A 25,329-nucleotide genomic window follows, 5' to 3' on the forward strand; every position below is an offset into this window, starting at 1 on the left:
TGGTGGAAATGGAAGATGGCATAACACTTTGGAAAATGGTTTGGCAGTTTTTTAAAAACATACACCTCATATAATCCAGCCATTTCACTCCTAGACATTAATTGTGGAGAAATGGAAGTAAATGTCCATACAAAGATTTGTACATGAATGGTCATAATAACGTTATTTGTAATAGCCCCAAACTATAAACAAGTATCCACCAATGGATAAATGTATAAACAAGTGGTATATCCATTCAGTAGAATATTACTCAGCAACATGTAAGGAATGAACTATTGATATAGTGCACAATATGAATCAGTATCAAAATAAGTAAACTGAGTGAAAGAAGCCAGAAAAAGGAGTACACACTGTATGATTCTATTCATATAAATTTCTAGGAAATGTAAATTAATTTGTAGTTCCAGAAAGCATGGTTGCCTGAGGATGGGGGGACATAGTTTCTCTAGGATGTATGCCTCTAAGAGTAATTATAGTGGGCCACAAGGAAACTTTGGGGGATGATGGATATGTTTATTATGTTGATTATAGTGCTGGTTTCACATGAAACTTAGCAAATTTTATACTTTAATAGATGCGGTTTGTATATCAATTATTTCTCAATAAATCTGTTTAAAGAAATGGATGTTACATTGGCCAAACATGATAGTTTTTAACTGAAAATCGTTTACATTTGTGGTCTACTTTCTACAATTGGTTAGAACAGTTGATTATAGGTATCTTTTTATTTCATCTCTTAGGATGTGGAGCCACCCAAAATTTCAAGTGCAAAAGCTATTTCTGTTAAGCAAGAGCCCAAAACATCCTCCAGTCTTCCTTCTGGCAATAATAATGGCAAAGTCCTCACAACTGAAAAAGTAAAGAAGGAAGCTGAAAAGAGACCAGCTGATAAAGTAAGAATTTAATCTAGTTTTTAAAAAAGGAAATCAATTGTGCTTGTAGGCAGGAACAATTCTTTGGTGTTCACTTCTTTTATATAATAGTAGGTAAAAGTACACAATAATTACCCAGTAAACATATTTGGATAATTATAGATGTCGATTTTTTGAAAAATCAGTAAAACTTAGAAACTTTTTTTTTTAACCATTTATTGAAATCCTTGGCAACACGCAGTTGAGCCCTAGGTGATGTGCTAATTTCAAGTATAAACTTTAATCCATAACTTAAATATTCTAAATGGAACAGTTGCTGAGAAGAAAAGATAGGAAGGAATAAGTGACTAAATGTGAAATTTGTTACAAGATGATGTGTACCTTAACAGAGCTGCAAATAAGTCTTGGATTGCCTATTTTGAATGATTTTTGCACATAGTCAATTATTGAGATTTTAGCACTTTGTAAAAAATACATAAAAAAAATCTTTAGTAATCACTGCCCTTAAAGTGGAGTATATTAGTCCCAAATGTTTTCATGCTTGTGATAAATATTGGCTATTCGTAAACTATATTGTTTTCTGTGCTTTTAAATTTATATAAATGGTATACTGTACATGTATATCTATTGGCAACTTTTTCATCACTCAGAAATGTGCTTTTGAAATTCATCTGTGTTGATACATGAAGATCTATTTCTTTCAGCTACCATGTAACATTTATTCAGTAAGTAAATCAGTTTATCCATTTCCCTACTGATGAGGAGTTAGTTTATTTCTCTTTTTTTTCTAGTACAATGGAGCTTCAGTGAGCTGCTTTAAAGATAAATTCTTTGTGCACATGGTGATAATTTCTATAGGATGCATATCCGTTAATGGATGTAATAGGATAGGTACCTCTTCAACATTACTAGACATTGCCAATTACTATCCAAAGTGCATGTACTAAATTTATATTCTCACGAATAAAGTATAAGAATTGCAAATTCTCCATGTCTTCCCAGACTTTTTAATTGTTGCCAATCTGACAGATACATCTATAACATTTATATCTTAAAGAGAGGAGCCAGAATTTGCTTTGAAGTAAATATGGCAATATCTGGATAACTGGTAGATGGTTTACTATTTACTTCGTTTCAATATGTTTTAAATATCGGTAGTTTATAATTTAAAATATTTAAAATAAAAAGTACCCTTAAAAATAGCCTTGTTAGTGCTGTGGCTTCTCAGGGCATATAAGTAAATCCATTGAGCTTCCAAAATTCTTTAATGGATAAAAGAATAAAAAGACAAATACAGTTACATGCTAAAATGTTCTGATTTTTATTTCTACCTTGCTGGTTTCTTTTAATGTATTGATGATGAATTTATTATAAGTCTTCTACAGATCTTTAGTATTTATATCTGCCCCTAACTAACTATGTCAAAATATCTATCAAGTGGACTTGGTCATTGTGCAGTGTCTATCTTATCCATCTCAGTGATTTAAAGTTTATTCTAACATGTTACTTACTAATTGGGTGCTTTTTATAGATGAAATCAGACATCACTGAAGGAGTTGATATTCCAAAGAAACCTAGATTGGAGAAACCAGAGACACGGTCCTCTCCTATTACTGTCCAAACTAGCAAGGATTTAGCTATGGCTGACCTTTCCAGTTTTGAGGAGACCAGTGCTGATGATTTTGCCATGGAGATGGGATTGGCCTGTGTTGTTTGTAGGTAAGTTTTCACAGGTTCTTTTGTTTTCATGAAGAACAAACAAAAAGAAAAAAAAAATCAGACCAATTGTTGGGTGTTTTTCTTTTGTTTTTATTATTTGGTGGTGGGTAGTAGATAGATGAGTAAATTATTCTCTGTGAACTGCCCCATATAACAATTTAACATCTTGAAAACTGTTAAATATTTTATCTTTCTTACTGTGGCATCTTTAATCTATTATGTCATAGCAGCATTTTCTGCATTCTTGGGTTCTAGAGGGAAACCAATTATTGTGTTATTCTTTAGTGATGAAGAGTATTTAGCAGAGTCAATTATTTCTGTTCTTTTTAAGAAGTCTGTGTTGCTTTATTTTTCCTTCTGAATTGTTGATAGTACTTATAAAATAGGCTGTTATACATCATTTTCTAAACACCATAAAATCATTTCCTAGAAATAATGGAAAAGAAGTAAATGAATCACGTAGATTATTCTGAGTGTTGTTTTAAAACATGGATACATAATTATAAAAACATGAATAATTTTGCTTATTAGAAGATGCACTGTAGAAATCTGAATAACTGAATTTGAAACTCCTTGTTGCAAAGGGCTATATTTTTAATTGTTAATGGTTTTTACTGCCTAGCACAACAGAAAAGATTACCATCTTTGTTGCTGTTTTCTTCATGAAAATGTTAGATTCTGGTGCATTGGAACTGAGTAAATAACTAAGTTTTTGTGAGCCTTGTAGAGAATGAGTTAATGTGTTTCTGAATAGAAACATTTGTTACAGCTTCATTGTTTTCACATATATTTATTTCAACCTTCATCTACCATAAAGTTTATCACTTTTAAATAAGAAATAAATGGTATAGTAATAATGGAAAGAGAACTAGTAACTAACCTTCCATTTGGAGAGTTTTTATGATAGTCTAAGTCTGTGGTGATTGCTTTTTGAGCTGTTGGAATTCATATATATATATATATGTATATGTATAAATATAAGTATTTATTTATTTTGAGAGAGAGAGTGGGGGAGGGACAGAGAGAAGGTGAGAGAGAATTCCAAGCAGGCTCCACACTGTCAGCGCAGACCCTGGCACAGGGCTTGATATGACAAACCACAAGAACATGACTTGAACCGAAATCAAGAGTCAGCCACCCAGGCGCCCTAGAATTTATATTTTATTGATACACGTCCTATTCAGCTGATAACACATGTATTTATTGAACACCCATATTTGCACAGCAATATGCTAAACACTGTAGAGAATTGGGTCCTATTTCCACCTTTGTATATAAATCAATTTAAATATATAGACAACTTATTTTTAATGAACTTGTATGTTAATGAAGAAGAAAGAACAGCATGTAGGTAACAAATATAAAGGAATATAATAGAAGTATAGAGAAAATATTATGAGACTGTTGGACAACTAGCCAAAGTCTACTTTCTGGGAAAAAGAAAAAAATTACAATGTGAAATGGCAAAGAGAATATAGCCAAATTCAGTTACTGAGGCACCTTGTATTCATAGTTGAGCACAAGCTTTAAAAACTCTAACATGTGCAGGCTACATGTTAGAGCTTACTATTTTCTTGTTTGGTGTTCACCTTCTTTAATATATCACATTTACAAAATCAACCCTAAAATGGCTTCAAATTGTTGCATTCAAATAAGTGCAGTGTTTAATGGTTATTTTCTTAGGCAAATGACGGTGGCATCTGGAAATCAATTAGTAGAATGTCAGGAGTGCCATAATCTCTACCACCAAGACTGCCATAAGCCTCAGGTGACAGACAAGGAAGTGAATGACCCTCGCCTTGTGTGGTATTGTGCCCGATGTACCAGACAAATGAAAAGAATGGTAAGAATCTTTTTTTTCTCTGTTTTAAATGGTCTCTGTCATTTTTTTGCTGATAATTGCTTTCAAAATAAACATTTGAACCTTTAAGTTAGTTGAAAAAAAATTACAAATACTGATTATTTAAGTGTTCGTATGTATAGTGTATATGTATGATTTATGTATCTATGCCTAAACTCTTAGACCATGTTATATCCATTTTTCTCTGTTCAGCTTTTAGCTTATTCTATTATAGATAAACAAGATTAGAGACTCACAAAATATTAATGTTTGTTACTAGTATGTCAGTGTATTTACAAACATTTAGAAATACTACAAACCACTGTGGGAAATGGTGAAATATAAAGCCCTGGTCTTTGGTGAGTCTGGTAAGGACATTTTGAAAATGTCTGTTCCTGAGTGGCTGAAACCATCAAACTCACAAGCTGTTTACAGAGACATTATTTGTATATGCATCTGTGTCTTTCCATGTGTGTTTCTCTATTCTTCTGTCTTTTCCTTCTCATTGTCTTTGAGTGACCATTTATCTCATTTTCCCAATGTACTTTCTCTTTCTACTGCTCACTAACATAACTGCCTTTAACATCATACTGAAATGCATTTCCATTTGTTATATTGGATAGCATTGTAACTTTTATTCATTTAAAAAATAGATAAGTGAACTTCATTTTCCTTTAAAGAAATCCAGTGACTTATTTGCTTCTCCTCTTCTTCCTTCCCTTAGAGTAGGGATTCTTGATAGGAGAATTTTCATGTCTGTTAACCAAATAAATTTCTACATAGACTTTTCTGGTCAAATGTATCTTTTTTAAAGTTAGGAATATTTAGTTAAAAGTAAAAATTCAGGATACCTATTTTACTTTTCAGTCAGTTAAATCAGAAATAGGAAATGTTTGGGGCACCTGGGTGGTTCAGTCGGTTGAGTGTCTGACTTCCGCTCAGGTCATGATCTCTCAGTTTGTGGGTTCAAATCCTGTGTCAGGCTCTGTGCTCACAGCTTGGAGCCTTGAGCCTGCTTCAGATTCTGTGTCTCCCTCTCTCTGACCCTCACCACTCAGCTCTGCCTTTTTCTCTGTCTCAAAAAATAAACATTAAATATATATATAATATGAAATGTTATTTCCTATTAATTTCACTAGTATGTTATACTTTCAGTTTGTAACAGGGATTTTCTGTGACAAGGTATAATTTTTCTTAGTCTGATTTTTATTTAGTTTATTGTTTAAACTAGTCTTCCAGGACCTCAACCAAATGATTATGGGTGAGCAATATAGTGCATTCCAGGGCACTGACAGAAGTAGTCACTAAGAATTGATAATAGTAAAAATAAATAATTTGTGACCATAATGTCTTTCTTTAGTGTACTTTCAAAGGTTTTTTTTTTACTGTTATTTTATTGTAAAGTCTCAAGTAAGTAAACACTACTCTCAAAGTATTTTCTCCTCCATTTTATATGACTTAGTTTGCACCAAATGTATGTTTATGGTTCTGACCCTGTTTCTGGAATGAATTTCGGCAGCTGACCTGATATCCTACAGTAACTTTAAGTTTAACATCTTTAAAATTGAAATTTTCTTCTCCACTCAGTTTTTCCCCCAGTTGCCTGAATGAGAAAACATTATCCTTGATGCCTCTCTTAATTCCATATTACTTTGGTCACCAAATTTGCTGGTTCTTCCTCTTATCCATTTCTTGACTCTGTTCATTTTGCCCATTATTACCTTGTTCCACAAATCCCTCACTTCTTGTCTGTTGCTTTAGCCTCTTAAGGAGGTTCCTCGCTTCCTTTCAATCCACTTTATTCACTTCAGTTAAAACAATTAGAATTATTCTTCTAAAGTACTTATCTAATTTTATCTACTTAAATATGCCCAATGGCTCTCAATTACTTATATAATGAGATTATACACATTAGGGGGAATTTACGGACCTTCTCTCTTTGACCCAAGTCTGTCTTTGTATTCCTTTCTCCCACCACTTCAACATATACACCCGTACACTCTGGCCATGCCAGACTAAATGTATCATTCCCTGATTATGTGGTGAGCTTTCCTGTTCCATTCTCCGCTTTTCTTCATCTCAGGTATCCTTTGTTCTTTATCTGCTTTACAAATTAAATGTGTAATCAATTTGATCAGTAAGACCATGTCTCATTCATTGGCATAGCACCAGAGCAGAGCTCAGGACTAGACATGTGCTACATTCTGTTGTTCTCAGTTTAAGGTATGTAAAATGGAGGAAATGTGGATTAGTAACAGAAATAGTAAGTTTAGTCCATATGTCCAACGGTTAAAGTACTGAATGGAGAGCCATAACTAATGTTAAAACATGATTAGAATTCACTAAGAATAGACTTGGAGAAATACCAAAAGCCATGATCTGAAGTGAGCCTAAAGGCTCAGGATCAAGATCCAATAAACACAAAATAATGAGAGAAAGGAATTTGGAAATAGTGTGGGTGCTACACCTAGTCATTCTAACTATAATTGCTTTCAGTGAGGTTCCGATACGTGCATTGGTTATTGCTCCAAGGAATTTTAGAGATACTATAAATAGCATCTTATATCCCCATTCTCCTCACACTAATTTCTCCAACTAGGGCAGGTTCCTCAGTACACATTATTATAGGAAGACCTAGTTAAGAATGTTGTGATAGTGTGTGGCAGGTTCCAAGATCGTTCTTCAGTTCTATAATGTTCTCTTTACCACGTAATGGGTTTTGCCCCAGTGCTATGTTGGAGATTCATATGACTTACTGAATTGGTTTTCAATCTAGGGTAGTAACACACCTACTCAGCAGCATTTAGCAATACATGGTATTTTTGATTGCTGCCATACTGGCAATTATTGTCCTGAGTGGGGAATTTCATACATTCTGCAATGTGTGAAGCAGTCACCCAATGAAAAATTATAGTACCTTGTTGAGCAGCACCAAGTCAGTGATAATATCCTAGTTCCCAAAACTAGTATTTACCATCAAAGAACCAAGGGCTTTGGGTGTTTCTTACTCAACTTCTAAGATGGCTAGGTGATATAGAGGAACCAGAAGATCCAAACATGATCTTCTATGTAGAGGCCTTTTCTTGGCCGCATTATAATGAATCTTCATCTGCTAATGCATACAAGTTAGGTCAGTCTTCAGAGTTTAACCTCTGGAAGATGTGGGTTGAAGGAAATGTAAGCATGAAAGCCATGGTTATGGAACCATGTATTTTTTATTTACTCTGAGGGCTGCATTCTCATAACATCGTTTTGTAATAGAGGATAATATGGCCCTTCTTTACTGCTAGTTGAGATATTTTACCACAGGTAGTCTTCTAGCATCCTTAATAATAGTCTTGATCTGAATGTTGCTTTATAAGTGATATTTGAAAGTAGGTACACTTTCATATGGAAGGCATGTAATGTTAAAAAATGGGATGAATTGAAACTTAAGGATCAAAATCATATGGTAAAGTAAACCATAACACGAGAAGATTACACAAGAATGCCCAGACAAAACAGGCTGCATTCCAATTTCCAGAAATGGGAACGGACTATTTATAAATTTCCTGATATAGTCCCACATGATCTTCTTAGGATTGTCAAAGACAATGGACTGGCTCGGAGCATCTTTCCCCATCCAGGATGCATGGGTTCTTCCAGATTCAGTTGTCTAATTAACTATGACTGTCAGCAGTCAACATGTGCCAGACACTGTACTAGACTCTTACGTAACATAAATCATCTTCATAACCCACTTTATTTGGAAGAGAATGTAATAAAATACCAAGTTACAAAAAAAAAAAAAAAAAGGAAAACATCAATTATTGGTCAAAATAAAAACCAAAAATGCTTATAAAGGAATGGGGAGTATAGATTCATCTTTGATAACATAGAAAGTTGTATTTGTGAACTTTCTCAAAGAGTTTAATATGCTTAGTTCTGCAGTGTGGAAAAACTTCAGAAAGATACTTATTTATCAACAATAGTTCTTTATCCACATTCTGTATTTTCTGTTTTTAAAACTGCATAATTGATCCAAAGTACCTTTCAACTCACCCTCAGTTACTTAGAGACATGTATGTGAATATCAAGAAAAACACTCTTCTAAGTCTTATTGACCAACTATAATAGATAAATACCCTTCATTACAAGTGAAGCTAACTGGTTACAAATAGTTTGTGATTTTCTTTTTTTAAAGAAACAATTTGTTTTGCCTTGTTAAAATGGTATTTAATCAGCCCTTATCTGCATGATTTCTAAGGCTTAATATTATCTTTACTGTTTAGAAATGAATAAAATATATAAAACCATTCATAGGATGATAAAAAATAATTTGTCCAAGAATCTGTATTTGCAGTGTCACCACAATATTTTGTAAATGTTCAACTATACTTCCATTCAATGAGGAGTCCTGTGACAGATTTTTAGTCTTTTTTTTGTGTGTGTGCATTCAGTTAATATTTTGTATCTAATTCACCGATTTTTTACAGGCTCAAAAAACTCAGAAACCACCCCAGAAACCAGCCCCCACAGTTGTTTCTGTAGCTCCAGCTGTCAAAGATCCATTGGTTAAGAAACCAGAAACTAAACTCAAACAAGAGACAACTTTTCTAGCATTTAAGAGAACAGAGGTCAAGGTACAGTACATTCCATTTTTTTCTAAGATTGGATTTTAATTTAATTGACTAAAAAATACTTACTTGAGGGACACCTGGGTGGCTCAGTTGGCTGAGCATCTGTCTTCAGCTCAGATCATGATCTCAGGGTTTATGGGTTCGAGCCCCGCATCAGGCTCTGTGCTGACAGCTCAGAGCCTGGCGTTCCTTCAGATTCTGTGTCTCCCTCTCCCTCTGCCCTTCCCCCGCTCACTCTCTCTTTTTCTCTCTCTCTCTCTCTCTCAGAAATAAATAAACAGTTGAAAAAAAAAATCCAACATGAAACCGTTTTATGGCAAATAAGTTAAGGCCTTGGCTGTCATGTTGATTCTGATTTAAAGGTTTTGCTATTTTTATGATAAAAGTTAGTACATTTTTTACTATGGAAAAAAAATGGTTCCATTCACATATTAAAAAGCAAATTGCTTTCTAACTAAGATAATGGGTAGTTTTTACTTACAGTAAAAATTGAGGAATAGTTGAGAAATTTATTTTCTTTACTGAAAGACTAAGAAATTACTTGGTCTGGATTATTGGTGTTGTTTTTACTTTTGCTTGTCCTGATAGTATTATAAGCCATCTGTCATTCTGTGGAAAAGCAATACCAGTAACAGCAAGCCATTAAACTAAAATGCTATGAATACAGAACTTGCTTTCTGTTTGTACTTCATAAGTGTTGGTCTTTTTAATTACTTCAGATGGGTTTTCTTTTGTGATGTTTGTTGAAAGATCATTTAGCCATATGGCAGACAGTTTTGTGTTTAATAGAAAAGGAAAAAATTAGATTTTTTCATAACTGAAAATTAAGTTTACCACACTTGTGTCCTTTTGCTTTCTTTACTAACTTTTTCTCATTACCTGTGTGCATTCCTCTAGGAATTTGTAATTTATGTGTGGTTTATCTTCTCTGGATAATCTTATGAGAAAGTTACTGTGTAATGTATAATGTGAAAAAATCCTATTGTTTTTCAGAGAACGTGAACAAAAATCTGGGCTTTTCCTCTTATAAATATCTCAGCACTCTATTCTGATTACTTTTCACATGGGTTAAAAATGTTCACATGCAGATGGTATTGAAGGCTACCTTGTAAGAAGTAAAAATGTTTTTTACCACTTCTCCCAGAGTTCAGGTTTAAAGTATAACAGCATATATTTTAGGCATGGTAATTATCATATTGATAAGTAAATTAGTGTTTGTAAGACTTAATCTTTTACCTGTAATAAATTTAACGCTTTTGTGACTCTTCTTAATATAAAGGTAGAGAGCATGCTGGTGAGAAGTTCAGTTTATAATTAATTTGAACAAAGTACATTTTTGCCCAGTGTGAAGGTGAAACAAATTTGTCCTCGTGTGAATGAGAGCAATATTTATTTATATAGTGACGCTGGTATCACTGTTAGCTTTTGATTGGCCAGTGAAGTTAATTAGAGAAACTAAGGTGTTAAATCTTTAAGAAATTCATCTGGGAGTGAGTCAGACCTGCCTAAATGTCACTGTGCAGCTCTTGAGGCAGTTAATAAAATCCTTTATACAGAGCAGGGATCTCTTCTTATGTGATAGTTTCAATGGAAACCTGAACAAATTGTGGAAATAAAGTTATGAAACCTTTTTAATATATCACCAGAGCTGTATAATTACAAATAGTTAACATTGCAAATCTGTATATATTTTGCAATGCAGGAGCTATTTACTCAAAATTGGTATTGGAACATTTTTAAAAAAAACAAATTCTAGGGCACCTGGGTGGCTCAGTTGGTTAAGTGTCTGACTCTTGACTTTGGCTCACGTCATGATCTCACAGTTTGTGACTTTGAGCCCCACAGCAGGCTCTTGTATGGATAGCGAGGAACCTGCTTAAGATTCTGATTCCCTCTCTCTGTCCCTTCCCGACTTGCTCGCTCTCTCTCAAAATAAACAAAAATAAACTTAAAAAAATTATTGAAAAAATGAATTCAGAATCTGACACATTTACTCAATAAGTAATTATCAAATAAATCTGTTTATCTCAGACATCTTCTAAATTTCCTGGGTATGAGCATTTTTATTCATTAAGAGTGGATTCTGTTTTTGAAATGATCCACAAGCCATTTGGAGCAAAGTCTAAAGAATAAGGTGCTTTACTGAGCTAGATATTACTTTATTTAGGTGAAAAACAAAGCATTAAATCTGATTTTTCTGATAGAGCTTGTAACTGAATCTAAAACCAATTCCCAAAAAGGAATTTCATACGTTTCTTTTTCAGAATCATTAGAACAAGAATATGGCATCCCAGAATTTCTGCTTTGGAAGTGGTAGCATCCATTAGCTATGAATAAGTTTAATGTTTGTGTTTTTTGGTTTTTGGTTTTTGTTTGTTTGTTGTTGTTTTTTTTTCAGATCAGTTTCATAAGAACTTAATTTGGTGGTGTGATTTAAATTTCCCAAACCATTACTTCTGTATAAAAAGTCCAAAATTAAACTTGTTATATATTTAAGAATATTACATTATGTATTAATTATACTTGGCTCTAAAGCAATATTTATCTTGTTTTTTAGACATCCACGGCTATTTCAGGAAATTCTTCTAGTACCAGTGTTTCTTCTTCAGTAACTAGTGGCCTAACTGGATGGGCAGCTTTTGCAGCTAAAACTTCTTCTGCTGGTCCATCAACAGCAAAGTTGAGTTCAACAACCCAAAACAATAGTGGGAAACCAGCTACCTCATCAACTAACCAGAAGCCTGTGGGTTTGACTGGTCTGGCGACATCATCTAAAGGTGGAATAGGTTCCAAAATAGGTTCCAATAACAACACTGCACCCACTGTACCCTTGAAACCACCTCCACCTCTAACTTTGGGCAAAACTGGCCTTAGTCGCTCCGTTAGTTGTGACAATGTTAGCAAAGTGGGTCTTCCTAGTCCGAGTAGTTTAGTTCCAGGAAGCACCAGCCAACTCAGTGGGAATGGAAATAGTGGGACATCAGGGTCCAGTGGAAATACCACTAGCAAAACCACTTCAGAATCAAGCAGCTCTCCCTTAGCATCCCTTAAAGGTCCAACTTCACAAGAATCACAGCTCAATGCCATGAAGCGATTACAGATGGTCAAGAAGAAAGCTGCCCAGAAGAAACTCAAGAAGTAATCTGGCCAAGTAGGTTTTTATTTGACATTACCCTAAAATCTTATTAGGACATAAACTGTAATATACTATAATTTAATAAAAATTTTCACAATGAAATTTCTATTATTTCTTACCTTAAAATGCTAAATGTTATTTAACAAAATTTGGAAATCTTTTTATTTTAAATCTGTTTACCATTTTTAAGTTTCCATAGTGTGTGAAAACACTGACTAGCATGATGAATTCTTTGGGTTCCTGGGTCGCTCAGTCAGTTGAGCATCCGACTCTTGATCTCAACTTAGGGTCATGATCTCACAGTTCATGAGTTCAAGCCCCATCACAGCATGGAGCCTGCTTGAGATTCTGTCTCTCCCTCTTTCTGCCCTTCCCTGTTCACACTCGTTCTTTGTCTCTCTCTCTCTCTCTCTCTCTCTCTCTCTCAATAAATAAATAAATGAAAAAAAAAACCACAAAGTAATTAATTCTTGATGAGAACTTCTAGAATCCCAAGAGACTGGTAGTATATGTGAATTTTTTTAAAAAAAGGAATAGTTCATCTTCTAGCAAAGCCCTAAGAATTAGGGTTTTGAATTAGGTGCCTTATAAGATGGCAGGAATGACACTTTATTATAAAGTTTTCTACTTTCCCCTCAATATTCCAGATATTCATTGTTAGTCCCCAGCCTCATTTCATGATTCTCCCTCTCACCCCAAATATTTCATCTCCCCATTTTCAAAATTAACTTTTCATAACTGATTTCTCATATTTCTGTATTATACCTTTTTTATCACTTCATATAATCATTTAGGGATGTATCTCTTCTGTAGATTGTGAACTCCCATGCCCTTTTAATGCAATATTTTTCTCCCATTGCCCACTTTTCCTCACATTGCCAGTCTAACATCTGCACATAGTTAGTACCTAATAAATGTTGAGTTTTGATTTACCCTGATTATACACACACCTGAGAATTCTTGAGCAAAATATCCACTCCAAAATAATTCCTGACTTGCTTACATGCTGGTAGTTTCTTCCTATACCATGAAGAGAAAAAGGGCTGCTTTATTTCTATTGCCCAAAAGTATTGTAACGTTTCAATTTTAGTTACCTTTGTATAAAAGAAGCTCCTATATCATGATTAAATCTTGAAATTATTTTGATGTGTGTGTACATTGTTAAATCACAAAATGTGGGGAGTCTGAGCAGTAGCCTTATTTGTAAATTAACAAATTAGCCTACTGTTGTTTTACATATAGTTTTTGACAGAAGATATGAGGCTTTCTGGCCCAAAGAAACAGTTTATTACTCACAGGAAAATTCAACAGCCATTTCATACTTCATGAATACCTCATTTCATCCAGAAACTGGAAGTCCAAAATTTCCTTCATTCATTAGACTATGAGCAGCCGTATTTCTTCAACTTTGATATGTGCTACTAAATCTTTAAAACCTCTAATCTCAAACCCAGTCCCTTAATCTCTAGCTTTTTCTAACAATTTCTAAAATATATTGATACGAGATTTCTGTGACAATAAAAGGAAAGCTACTATTTTAAACGACCCTTAAATAACGGCACTAAATTATTCATAGTAAAATAGAATCCAAGATTGAGATAATCCCATTACTTACATGTGGAGTAAACATCTATTTACATGTTGAAAATCTGCCTACAGATGTTTCTGTTTTGAGAAACAGATTTCTGTGGATTAAACATAATTTGGCATGAGCCCCAAATCCCCATTAGGGTCAAAAAGACTAAAAAAAAAAAAAAAAAGGAAAACCCATAAAATCATCATATTTGTTTATAGGTCAGGGCTAGTTTGACCTAAACTGGACAAAACGATCTGATACAAGCTAAGCTCGAATTAACAGTTTGTGTGACTGCAGTACCTATGAAAACTTAAAGCCGTAATGTACAGTTTGCACACTGGCACTTGAAGGGGAAAATTTTATCCCATCACAGCCAGAACACATGTACTGGAAAGAGTTGAGAAGAGACGCAACTTTTTTTTTTTTTTTAATTTTTTTTTAACGTTTATTTATCTTTGAGACAGAGAGAGACAGAGCATGAACGGGGGAGGGTCAGAGAAAGGGAGACACAGAATCAGAAGCAGGCTCCAGGCTCTGAGCTGTCAGCACAGAGCCCGACGCGGGGCTCGAACTCACGGACCGTGAGATCATGACCTGAGCCAAAGTCGGACGCTTAACCGACTGAGCCACCCAGGTGCCCCAGACGCAGCTTTTAATTTCTGTAGTATTTCAGAGAGGATGTTAGAAGCCTTTTTAGGAAGTTATTTTTCATTGAGCATGGCTCTTTGTATAGGTTGTATGTGCATAAATATATATTTGGAATCTGTACATATGTGTAAGCATGCATACATTCTAGTACTGTATATAATTCAGTTTGATATTTCATACAGGTATTTTTATATTAAAGTTTTCTTCAGGTAGATCTTAGACTTTGATTTTTTCCATACCATTTTTTTTTCCAAAGGTCATGCTTTTATTTATTTTTTTAAATATACTTTGTCCAGCTGGCTTACATATAACATCCAGTGCTCATCCCAACAAGTGCTCTCCTCAATCTCTATCACCCATTTTCCCCTCTCCCCCACCTCCCCCCATCCACCCTCAGTTCGTTCCCTGTATTTAAGAGTCTCTTGTGGTTTGCCTCCTTCCCTCTCTGTTAGTATTTTTTCCCCCTTCCCTTCCCCCATGGTCTTCTGTTAAGTTTCTCAAGATCCACATATGAGTGAAAACAAATGATATCTGTCCTTTTCTGACTTAATTCACTCAGCATACCTTCCAGTTCCATCCACATTGCTACAAATGGCATGATTTCATTCCTTCTCATTGCCAAGTAATATTCCATTGTATATATAAACCACATCTTTATCCATTCATCAGTTCCATACCATTAAGTGAGCTACAAAGCTTTTTAACTGACCATGTGATGAAAGTCACCAGCTTTATATTAATAGTATTTATCATTTATTTTGTTACACATAGGTTTCCCCACCACCACCACTAGATTTTAAATTGGATGAAGACAGAGATCTTGTTTGATTTGGACACCATTAGCACACCATTGCACAGCATCCCACTGTAATTCTCAATAAATATTATGCCAGTGAGTGAATAGACCTATAAGTAGGTGAGCCAAAGTAAGCTTTTAGGATTGTAAGCTCAAATCATATTTTAGTAGAAATTTGGTCAATATCACTTTATGCACATTGTGCTTTGTTAGATTTTGGTGACTTAACAAAAAAAGCCCACTAAATGAACACTGGCTTAAAGTCAGAAGACCTGGTTTTGAATCCCAGTCCCTCCATATATGAGCTGTGTAATCTTTGGTTTCCTCCTCTATAAAATATAGATGATAATTAATGAGATAAAATGGGAGGCATCTAACATTCTAAGGTTAGGTTTCTGATTCTGATACCTCACAAGGATGTCATGGTACTGTTTATTAGTAACAGATTATTTAATTATACTGTGATGATCACAGGTTGTATAGAAAATACATCATTTTATAAAAATAAATATATTAATACAATAATCATAAAAATTATATAAAGAATTAGAGAAAGCCATAAATACATTTGCACACCATAGTATTGTTTTCTTGTAAGATAAACTTGACTAAGAATATATCCCCTACATTTTTGAACAAGAGCTACTCATTCTGCTATATGCTAATGGGTGACTTATTTTACTGAAAAACCGAAGCAAATCTTGCCTATATCAAGAGTTAATAACAGGAAAGAAGTAGCTGGCCTTCAGAGACACAGGTTGAATTCCAATGGTCCTGGTGTGAAGATGCGTTATATTGGATAATTTTATAGATAACAGATAATTTAATGACTAAGTTTTTATATAATTTAGTGTATAGAAGGAAGTAACAGAAAAAATTAGCCTTTAAAAATAGTAACATTCTATAAATAGTAGAATTTCCCCAGAGAATGTAAAGTTGAGTGTCCTTCCAGTCAATGAAATTTAATTACTTTTTCATCAACTATAATGTAAATTTGTAGGCTTAATTTGGCTTGAATTTTGTGAGGGCTAAATGTATTCAGTATTGGGCACTACACTGAGTACCTTAAGAAGCCATAGTTAGGACAAACGGGATTTCAGTAAAGTAGTTTCCCCGCCATCTTAGAATATAAAGATTTTATCTCTGTTCACATGGCTTTGAGAGTGTTTTGCAGTAGACAAAAATCTAAGAAGCTTATGGGCAGTTTTTAATTTCATATTTCAGTAATAAAAACACTGATTTTTGTACATCATCTGAACTATTCATCACAAATAGTGACAGGCAGTTAATAGCCATCTCTAAAAGTCCAAATTATATTTCAGGCAAAATATGAAATACATCAGCACTTAAAAGTATTTCATGCAGTGCTGCATTTATATGATTAACAATGTGCGCTGTATCTCTTCTGCACAGCTCAACCTTCATAGAATTGTTTTATACTAATAGCAAAAGAGAATATTTTTCTAAAGTACAAGGAATGTTCGGATAGTGGCTTTGTGACTTTTTCACATGATTTAAGTACCCATGGTAATTTGTATTACTGGATCTTTTATAATTCCAAACATTATTATGTATACTAGAACATCTGTATTTAAAAATAAATACTAAATAAAATGTTTACATGCACTTGTTTATTTGTTTTACAAAGGAAAACAGCCACAGAAATTTCTCCTTCATTCTTGGTAAAAATACCCATTTCAGAGAATTCTATATTTTACAATGACATTTAAAATTTAAAATACAAAGAAATAATTGTTTCTTCATGCCTTAATTGTAATGATGTCACCAATAGTTTTATCTTTTTAAACTTCTTAAAGACTTACATACATCATAACTATCTGAGTTTCATTTCCCCTATGTTCAACAAAATAATGTCTGACCTGAAAATTATAATTACTTGATTCTTAACAACATATCAAGAAAATGAAGGTATTGTATAACGTTAAAAAAACAAAGCCTAAATGGCATATGAAATGTAGGTATATTTTTAAAATAGCAACTACATAGTTTTAGAGTAATGTATGTTCATTACAATAGTGAGGGACTACAGGAGATGGCTTCATTACACTTGCTCAGCAGCTAACTGCAGCTCTGATTTTAGTGGTGTGGTTTCTAAAAAGGTGAGACAGGAGGCATCAACCTAGGACCACACAAGCAGACAAAGCTTCTATACATCTAGTGACTTATTTCAGCCAAAACAGCAAATATGAGCTGTTTCTATCAATCTTCATTTTAAGGGGAGTATTGAAGTCACAGCTAATTTTAATACATGCATTTAATATATATTAAGTTATATATTAAACATATATATACTTTTATATATTAAAAGTATAAATATCATATATAAAAAATACATTAGATATAGTTTCCCCACCAGTTTGGTTGTTGGGCATGTTCATAGTTACCACAAGTAGCAAGTTTGGATTTCCTTTTGTTTTGCCCTATGCAAACTGGAATTATGTTTTCACCGTTGGGTACAAAGCACCATTTAAAAGACATAAAAAGTCTCTGTATGTCTAAAAGAGAATCTTCTTTTAGTATCCAAACTCAAAACAATAAAATGTTATGCAAAAACAACTTACCATTAGAACCTTATAAAACTATCTTTAGATTAAGTATTTCAGGTACAATATTATGAAATGCAAATTATTCTGTCATGGAAATGTCTTAATTTCTATGGTTGTACATGTCATATGCATACTTAAAACAGCCCTCTGAAAATCACTGTTCATTTTGTTATTTGTATTCTTCAGTAATGTATGTTACAGTATACGTTCTAGAGATCAAATCTTTCAAAGTAACAATTAAATCTTTAATGTCATTATTAGCACATTCTATGTGGGAAATGAAAGTCCACTTTATATTGGTGTTTAAAGGAAACCACTAAGTCAAACTTTAAATCTTTTTACTGTCCTAAAGGAGCATCAACAAGTCAATAAAATGTCTTGACAAAATATCCTGAAATCTTAGGGGACAATTTTGAGCTATTCCCAAGTGAAAGTTCAGTGTCCCAGGACATTGTGTTTCAGCAAATGTTATCCTTAATGCCTTCTTTGTCTAAGTACAATCGGCAACTAAAAATATTTACATCTTGGCTCAGAACATGGAGTACACATTCCACATTCATCATCCAAATGATTGAGCGATCCAAAAATATTTCCTCATTCAAGTAACATTAGTGATCATGTAGCATCGTTTTTAAACAATTATACTTTTAAAAATGTTTAAGCAAAACAAAACAAAAAAAATAAACGTAGATACGTCATTTTCTCTAGACTAATATCATGGAAATCCTCCTAGCCCTTGATTTTGAAAAACTTCTCAATACTTAAATACGACCTGAGAGAAAAATGGTCCTTATCAATGTCCATTATGTGCATCATTAAGTGCTTTGCTGACAGCAAATGTATACTCCTGGAGGGTTGGTACAGCATAGTGGTTAGGAGTGTAGATCCCAGAACCAGACCTAGGTTTGAGTCCCAGCCCTTACTAGCAGTGTACCTGGGCTAAATTACTTCATCCATGTGGGCCACAGTTTCTTCATAATGTTGTGAGTATCAAATAAGTTACCACATGGGGCACCTGGGTGGCTCAGTCGGTTCAGCATCCGACTTCGGCTCAGGTCATGATCTCACAGTCCGTGAGTTCGAGCCCCACGTCAGGCTCTATGCTGACAGCTCAGAGCCTGGAGCCTGTTTCAGATTCTGTGTCTCCATCTCTCTCTGAACCTCCCCCGTTCATGCTCTCTCTGTCTCAAAAATCAATAAAGGTTAAAAAAAAATAATAAAAAATAAGTTACTACATAAGAAACATATAGAACAGTTTTTGTCATGTAGTATGCATTCAGTAAATGTTAGATAATTATCAGGTCATTCAGGGTTTTTTTCATTTAAAACTTACAGTAAAGAGATGTTCCACAACACAGATTTCTAGCTGGCTGTTAATTCCTATTATGTATATTTAGTATATTCCCTGGTTTATGCATAACAGTGTATAATCTATATCACATAGTATACATAACCATATAATGAATATAATTACATGTGTGTGAGTGTATATGTGCACACACACACAAAAGAGAATGAGAGAAAAACATTTGAGGCAAAATACATAATACAATACATTGAAAAAAATCTTATCCAGCCTTTCATGCTGATAAAGGATACATTTATCTTTTCAAAGATCTCCATTTTTAAGTAGTTGGTAGTTGGAGCTTTAGCTGTTTGTTTTGCTGTTTCTGTTTGTTTCCCTCAACATTTATTCTTCAAAATACATTTTGAAATAATCTTGTTAGGAAGCAGTCTTCCTTAAAACTTGATACAGTATCAGTTCATGTAGTATGGAGGTTTCTTGATTTCTAGACCAACATTTTGTAAGTTTTATGAGGTAGCCCATCAATAACCTGCCAGAAAACAGAAGTCAAGGGCTTCTTTTCTTAAGCATAAGTCATCTTCCCAAGGTAGTTAGCTGGCACATATCCTTTCTGCCCTTGAACTTCAGCCAACCACCACTCTTTATTGCCACTTAGGTCACAAAATCTAAGTATGTGGACTCTTTGGTACTCCTGAAGGCTGAGTTCATGGTCACTTCGTGCTTGAAAAGCATGAACTGCATAGAAAATCTAGACAGAAGGAAATGCCATTATTGGAAGCAGAACCAATATTTAGAAATATTTAGACAAACATTACAAAGATTTCCAAGCTTTTAGAACACTGTTCTTCTTTTTTCAAAGTCACATTCCCCAATTCCTTCTGATGGATTTACTTTGCTAAACCTTGACCCAGATGAGAATAGTTCAATAGGCATTCTTATTGTTCTTTTGGGAGGAGTCTAAACTGTCCATGCTTGAAGGCAATTTCCCAGCTTCTATTAAATGATTATTTTATTTATTTTTTTTTAATTTTTTTTTTATTTTTTTTTTAAGTAGGCTCCATACCCAACATGGGGTTTGAACTCATGACCCTGAGATCAAGAGTCGCATGCTCTACTGACTAAGCCAAGCAGGGGCCCCTAAAAGATTTTTTTTTAATGTTCATTCTTTTTTTTTTTATTCAGTAATTGCTCTAAGAATCTCTTCTACAGAAATAGAGACATTAGCAGAGATTTTTATATAATAATATTACTGCAATCCCCATTTGTAAGGTGAAAGTGAGGGAAATGGAAGTAGCACTGAATGTTCAGTAAGAGGAGAATAGTTAAGTCTATTCTGTACCTTTATACTAAGGAAATTTGTGACCTTTACAGTAAGTAAATTTAGTCATTAAAAACGCTGTTTTCTGAGACTAATAGCATGGAGCAAATGCTTTATGATGAAACAGTCAAAAAAAAAGAAAAAGGATATAAAATCAGTTGTATAAGTCTAAAACTGTTAGTTTCTTTGGTAGAATTAGAGGTGATTTTCATTTTTACTTGTTTCTTTATATTCTAAGCCTTTATAATGACAATGCATTAAATTTATAATTTTTAAATAATTTTAAGTGGCCTAGAAATTAATAAAACATGCTTCAGTCAAAAGAATTTTTCTCTAACCTTAGGGCACCTGGGTGGCTCAGTCGGTTAAGCAAGTCCGACTCTTGGTTTTGGTTCAGGTCATGATCTCATGGTTCATGGGTTCAAGCCCCACATTGGGCTCTGTGCTGACAGAGCAGAGCCTGCTTGGGATTCCATCTCTCTCTGCTCCTCCCCCACTTTCTCTCTCTATATAAAAATAATCATTAAATATTTTTTTCTCTAACCTCAAAAGAATACTTAAGAATTATTAGATGCATAAGAAGCCCCTACATGTTTAGTCCTTTTCCACTAAAATTGTAAGATTGATAACAGAAATGTTTATTTACATCATAAAATTAAGCCATTGACTAACATTTTATTTATTCATTCAATCAAAATTTATTAAGTGCCTATCAAGTGCCAGATATTGTCAGAGAACTTACAACCCAGTTCGGGAAAAATGTGCCCCACAAAATGTACACACATACCAAACAAAAAACACTCTACTCACATGAGAGATATATTAACTAATTGTGAGCTAGTTTTTGAAAAAGGTAACCTTCTGTAGGTGACAAAGTTGATAAAGGGGTCAATATGTCATATTTCAAAGTACAGGGAATATGTGAAAACAGTATATGGGAAAGGCAAGCAGATTAACTTTCTCAAAATTGAGAGTCAATGTTAAAAGAAAATGATAAATAAGATGACTTCATTGAACAGGAAAGGAGACTGGGGAGTGTAGGGAGGGGACTATATAGTTAGCAGCATAAGTTATTCTTGTAGATGTTGAACTATTATTTAACTTCTGATGAAGATTTGATATCATTGATTTTATATCGTCTCAACAACTCCAGCATGAGCTCCACTTCAAAGAGAGGAGCATTTATGGAGTGCTTGGTTGGCTTAGTCAGTAGAGCATGTGACTCTTGATCTCAGGGTTGAGTTCAAGTCCCAGTTGAGTGTAAAGCTTACTTAAAAAAGAGAGAGAGAGAGAGAGAGAGAGAGAGAGAGAGGAACACTTAAACTTTACTGACCACATCATGGTACACAGTAGGAATTCAAATATATGTTAATTTGACTTAAAAGTTGAGTTGAAAGGCTTGGATATTCTACAAGAATATACAAGAGATGGCCTTGCATCATATAAGATACACACAAGACAGATTGTTGGGCATGGATTATTTTGTAATTTAAAAATCAAAGAAGAAAACAAAAGGGAAGATGCTATAAGGTCTTGAGCAATGGAGTGGCAGCAATAACCGCCATCTTTTCTAGCGCTCATGAGTTTACATGTCAAATGTGCTTCATCCTCAACAACCCTGTGAGCTGTGAATTGGAGTACTACAATGCATTCGTCATAGAGTTAGTGCTGCTGGGACTGTATTTTCTAACTCCAGTGCTTGGTCCATTTCTCATACTACTTTAGGAACCAAACTCTTGTTCTAGGAAGGATGAGCAGAGTATATTCTTGTGGAAAGGGATTGAGGTCTCTAATATGTTGCTGCTGATGTTTTTGTTGTTGATGAGGAAATGAAGATATTGATTAGATTCACAAGAGAAGAGTGGAGGATTTGGTGGGCAAAAGCTTTCAGGAATCTGATGTACCATAGTACAGTTTCTGAAATTATCAGTTAAGAGCCTGTGTTAACAGTTACTAGCCAACTTGTATAATTTTTACTTGTTTCCTTGGTAAAACATATATGCTTTACCAATGCAGCTATAGATTGGTTAGCAGATGGAATTACCTACTAATATATGATTCCTAAATAGTTGTGGTGGTTTTTCACTTTGGCACACATTCTCTCAAAAGGAATATAAAATCTTCCACCTAGATCTATTTGGTATGAGATTACAGCAGAGGTTATATTTTATACACTAAATATAGATTTTCATGAAATTGTAAATTTAAAGTACAAAATTATATACTTTAAGTGATCGTGGTCCAGAATTAATTTAGGATAAGTATATTTCAGTTTTATATGTTTATGCCTCCCTGATCTAAGTCCACTTTTAAAGAGAAAGCAGTTGATAACATTAGACTACAAGTTAGAAGTTTTCAGCCTGTTCTACATAAAAGCTGAAGAATTTCTCATTTTTTGGAATATTTTAGTTGTTCCAAACTAATAACTTTCTAGCTTGCAATGTTAATGTTTGGTCCAGATGCATTAATTACATTTTATTAATTTAATCCATAGTCATCTGATCCTTCTCTCTTTTTCCTCAGCATTTATTAAAATATATTTTATTTGCTGCTTCTTTATACTCTGTAAAGCTCTGGCTCATTGTATGTACTCTATTCTATGAATACAACCCAGTTCTCCACGGCACTTACTTTTTTTTAAATAACACTGTGTACCGAATTATTGACTCATACTCAATGTATTATCCACTGTTTATTAACCACCAGATTTCTCCCTGTAGTAGCATTGCCAGCTAGGCATTCCCCTATTCTATATTTGTGCATTTAATTATTCCTCCCTTAGTGGCCACATTAGCTGTCTCCACTGAATCTCATTTTATTGATTTCTTCCCAGTTCTTCAATTAACAACAACAACAATAATAATTTATTTTAATCTTCCTTTCCAAAACTAAAAAGCTACAAACCCAGTATTTACAGTATATGTCATATGTAGTTCAGGAAGCCGAGATGGTTATATTGCATGAAAAATGCTCTTTCTTCTCTTCCCTCCAGGAACAAGCTTTCCCATTCTTCAGTGAACAATTATATATTGTTATTATGCAAGCAATTTTTATAAAGAAATAATTTTAAAGAAAGGTAAGAAAGAATCACCCAACTGCTATTAATATCTTGTATTTCTTCCCTTCTTTCCTTCCTTCCATCCTTCCTTCCTCCCCTCATTCCTTCTTTGTCCTTTCTTTTCTTTCTACCAACCTGAAGTAACAATAAACATGGAATTGTAGTATACATAATTTTTGCAGCCTGCTTTTTACTTTAAAATATATTTGAAAATCTTCATGTCAATAAATAGTTCTCTAATGCCTCATTTTAATGACTGCTTATATACATTATATTACAGCTTGATGGCTCATTTTGAAACACTTTCTAAACAATAACATACTACACATGTAGCATTATCATCAAAAATAGTTGAAACATGTAAAGATGAAGGCCCAGAGAGTGAATTTAGGATTATCTGCAAAACAACTAACTTTTCCTACGTTTCTAATTCAAGATTTATGTTGTCAGTATTATTTATGTGAAACAAAGGAAACCGCACTGATTCTCAGACATTGAACATCCCTTTAAAACTAGGTTTAGCCATTATCAAACCTGGTCCACTTTGAGAAGTGCTGAAGATTACATCACATTCGTCCTCTACCTTGCTTACCAAGCAAGGCATCTTAGATATTATGATAGGCAGACTTCTAAAATGGACACCTTCTGTTGAACATGTCCTGCATAATAAGTTCCCTAATACACTGACTGTGAGTTAGCCAAAGATTATCCTGATGTAAATAAGTGAGCCCTTTAAGAGAGAGTTCAGACCATTTCTGAAGGGAGAACTTTAAAACCAGAGAGATGCTCATCTGCTAGCCTTGAAGAGGCAGCCATATTGCAAACTGCCTACAGACGTAGCCACATGGCAAGGGTCTGAGAGCAGCCTCCAGTTATTGAAAGTGGTTCTCAGCTGATGGCCAGCAAGAAAATGGAGGCCTCCGTCCTACCAGGACAAAGAACTGAGTTTTGCCAACAACCACAAGCTTGGAAGAGAACTGTGAGTTTCAGGGAGGAACACAGCCCCGAAACCATCTGGATTGCAGCTATGTGACATGCTAAGCAGAGCACACAGCTAAGCTGTGCCTGGACTTCTGACCTTGGAAATGGTGAGATAATTCATTTATGTTGTTTTAAGCCGCTTTGTGATCATTTGTTGTGCATCATAGAAAACTAAGTCAATCATGTCATTACTATTTGACAGGCAAAAGGGGAAAATACATTAGGATAGGAAGGCATATTTGTTTGACTGTTTTTGTGATATTTTTTGATCTAGCATAAAGTAGTGAGTCAAGAGATTAAAGATTAAGTCCTTTAGTATAAATCAGTACTGTCAGGTTGTGAATATCCATTAACTCCTCCCCATTATTCTTACAGAGTCTCTGGACCATAATTTAGAGAGCTTCTAAAACATTAGGAGAAAGTCCATGCTTTCTGTGTGGCATGTGCATGGAGGAATCTGAATGGATTGGTTCTTCAGTCCCAATAAGGGACCAATAAGGACAGTGACCATATCCCCCAATTATACCGGTCACAGTTATCTCATCTAGTAGGCACTCTCTTTCATTAACAAAAGTGTCTTATTATAGATAATAAGTTATATTTTCACCTTACCCATAAGACTTCTGATCCACTAGAACCATTCTAGAAAATGTGGGAGGCTTTTAACCCAACAATTTTTTTTCTTGAGTGGCTGGGAGAATGCATAAGCAAGTTAAGTCTTTAGAGCAGTGGTTTCTAACCTTTTAAAATAGAATTTCCCTTTGAAAATATGTTGAAAGCTATGGACTTCTTTTACCATAATTATTTATGCTCATATGCACAAAATTTCCAACATATTTGAGGTGATTTATAAATCCTTCCAAAGTGCATTCATAGATCCCTTTTATTCTTGG

The 25,329-nt window shown here is 34.1% G+C and overlaps 2 protein-coding genes across 6 annotated transcripts in view; one reads left to right on the forward strand and one right to left on the reverse strand.

Annotated features, from left to right (window-relative positions):
* INTS12 (integrator complex subunit 12) overlaps positions 1-23,628 on the forward strand; it is a 35,340-nt gene extending 11,712 nt beyond the window's left edge. For 2 of the 4 annotated variants that reach the window (XM_027061867.2, XM_015062615.3), the window contains exons 3-7: positions 741-893; positions 2,404-2,591; positions 4,275-4,434; positions 8,907-9,053; positions 11,608-12,598. In XM_027061867.2, the coding sequence (XP_026917668.1) occupies positions 741-893; positions 2,404-2,591; positions 4,275-4,434; positions 8,907-9,053; positions 11,608-12,192 (1,233 nt within the window). In that variant the 3' untranslated portion in view covers positions 12,193-12,598. Of the gene's footprint in view, positions 1-740; positions 894-2,403; positions 2,592-4,274; positions 4,435-8,906; positions 9,054-11,607; positions 12,599-23,389 lie in introns of those variants that run through there. The other 2 variants (XM_015062614.3, XM_053217084.1) reach the window with 2 other exon arrangements.
* Positions 15,451-25,329, reverse strand: part of ARHGEF38 (Rho guanine nucleotide exchange factor 38) — a 132,703-nt gene continuing 122,824 nt past the window's right edge. For both annotated transcript variants that reach the window (XM_027061842.2, XM_015062612.3), the window contains one exon: positions 15,451-19,827. In XM_027061842.2, the coding sequence (XP_026917643.1) occupies positions 19,642-19,827 (186 nt within the window). In that variant the 3' untranslated portion in view covers positions 15,451-19,641. The remainder of the gene's footprint in view (positions 19,828-25,329) is intronic.

Source organism: Acinonyx jubatus, chromosome B1 (genome assembly GCF_027475565.1).
Source record: "Acinonyx jubatus isolate Ajub_Pintada_27869175 chromosome B1, VMU_Ajub_asm_v1.0, whole genome shotgun sequence".
Lineage (NCBI taxonomy): Eukaryota > Metazoa > Chordata > Mammalia > Carnivora > Felidae > Acinonyx > Acinonyx jubatus.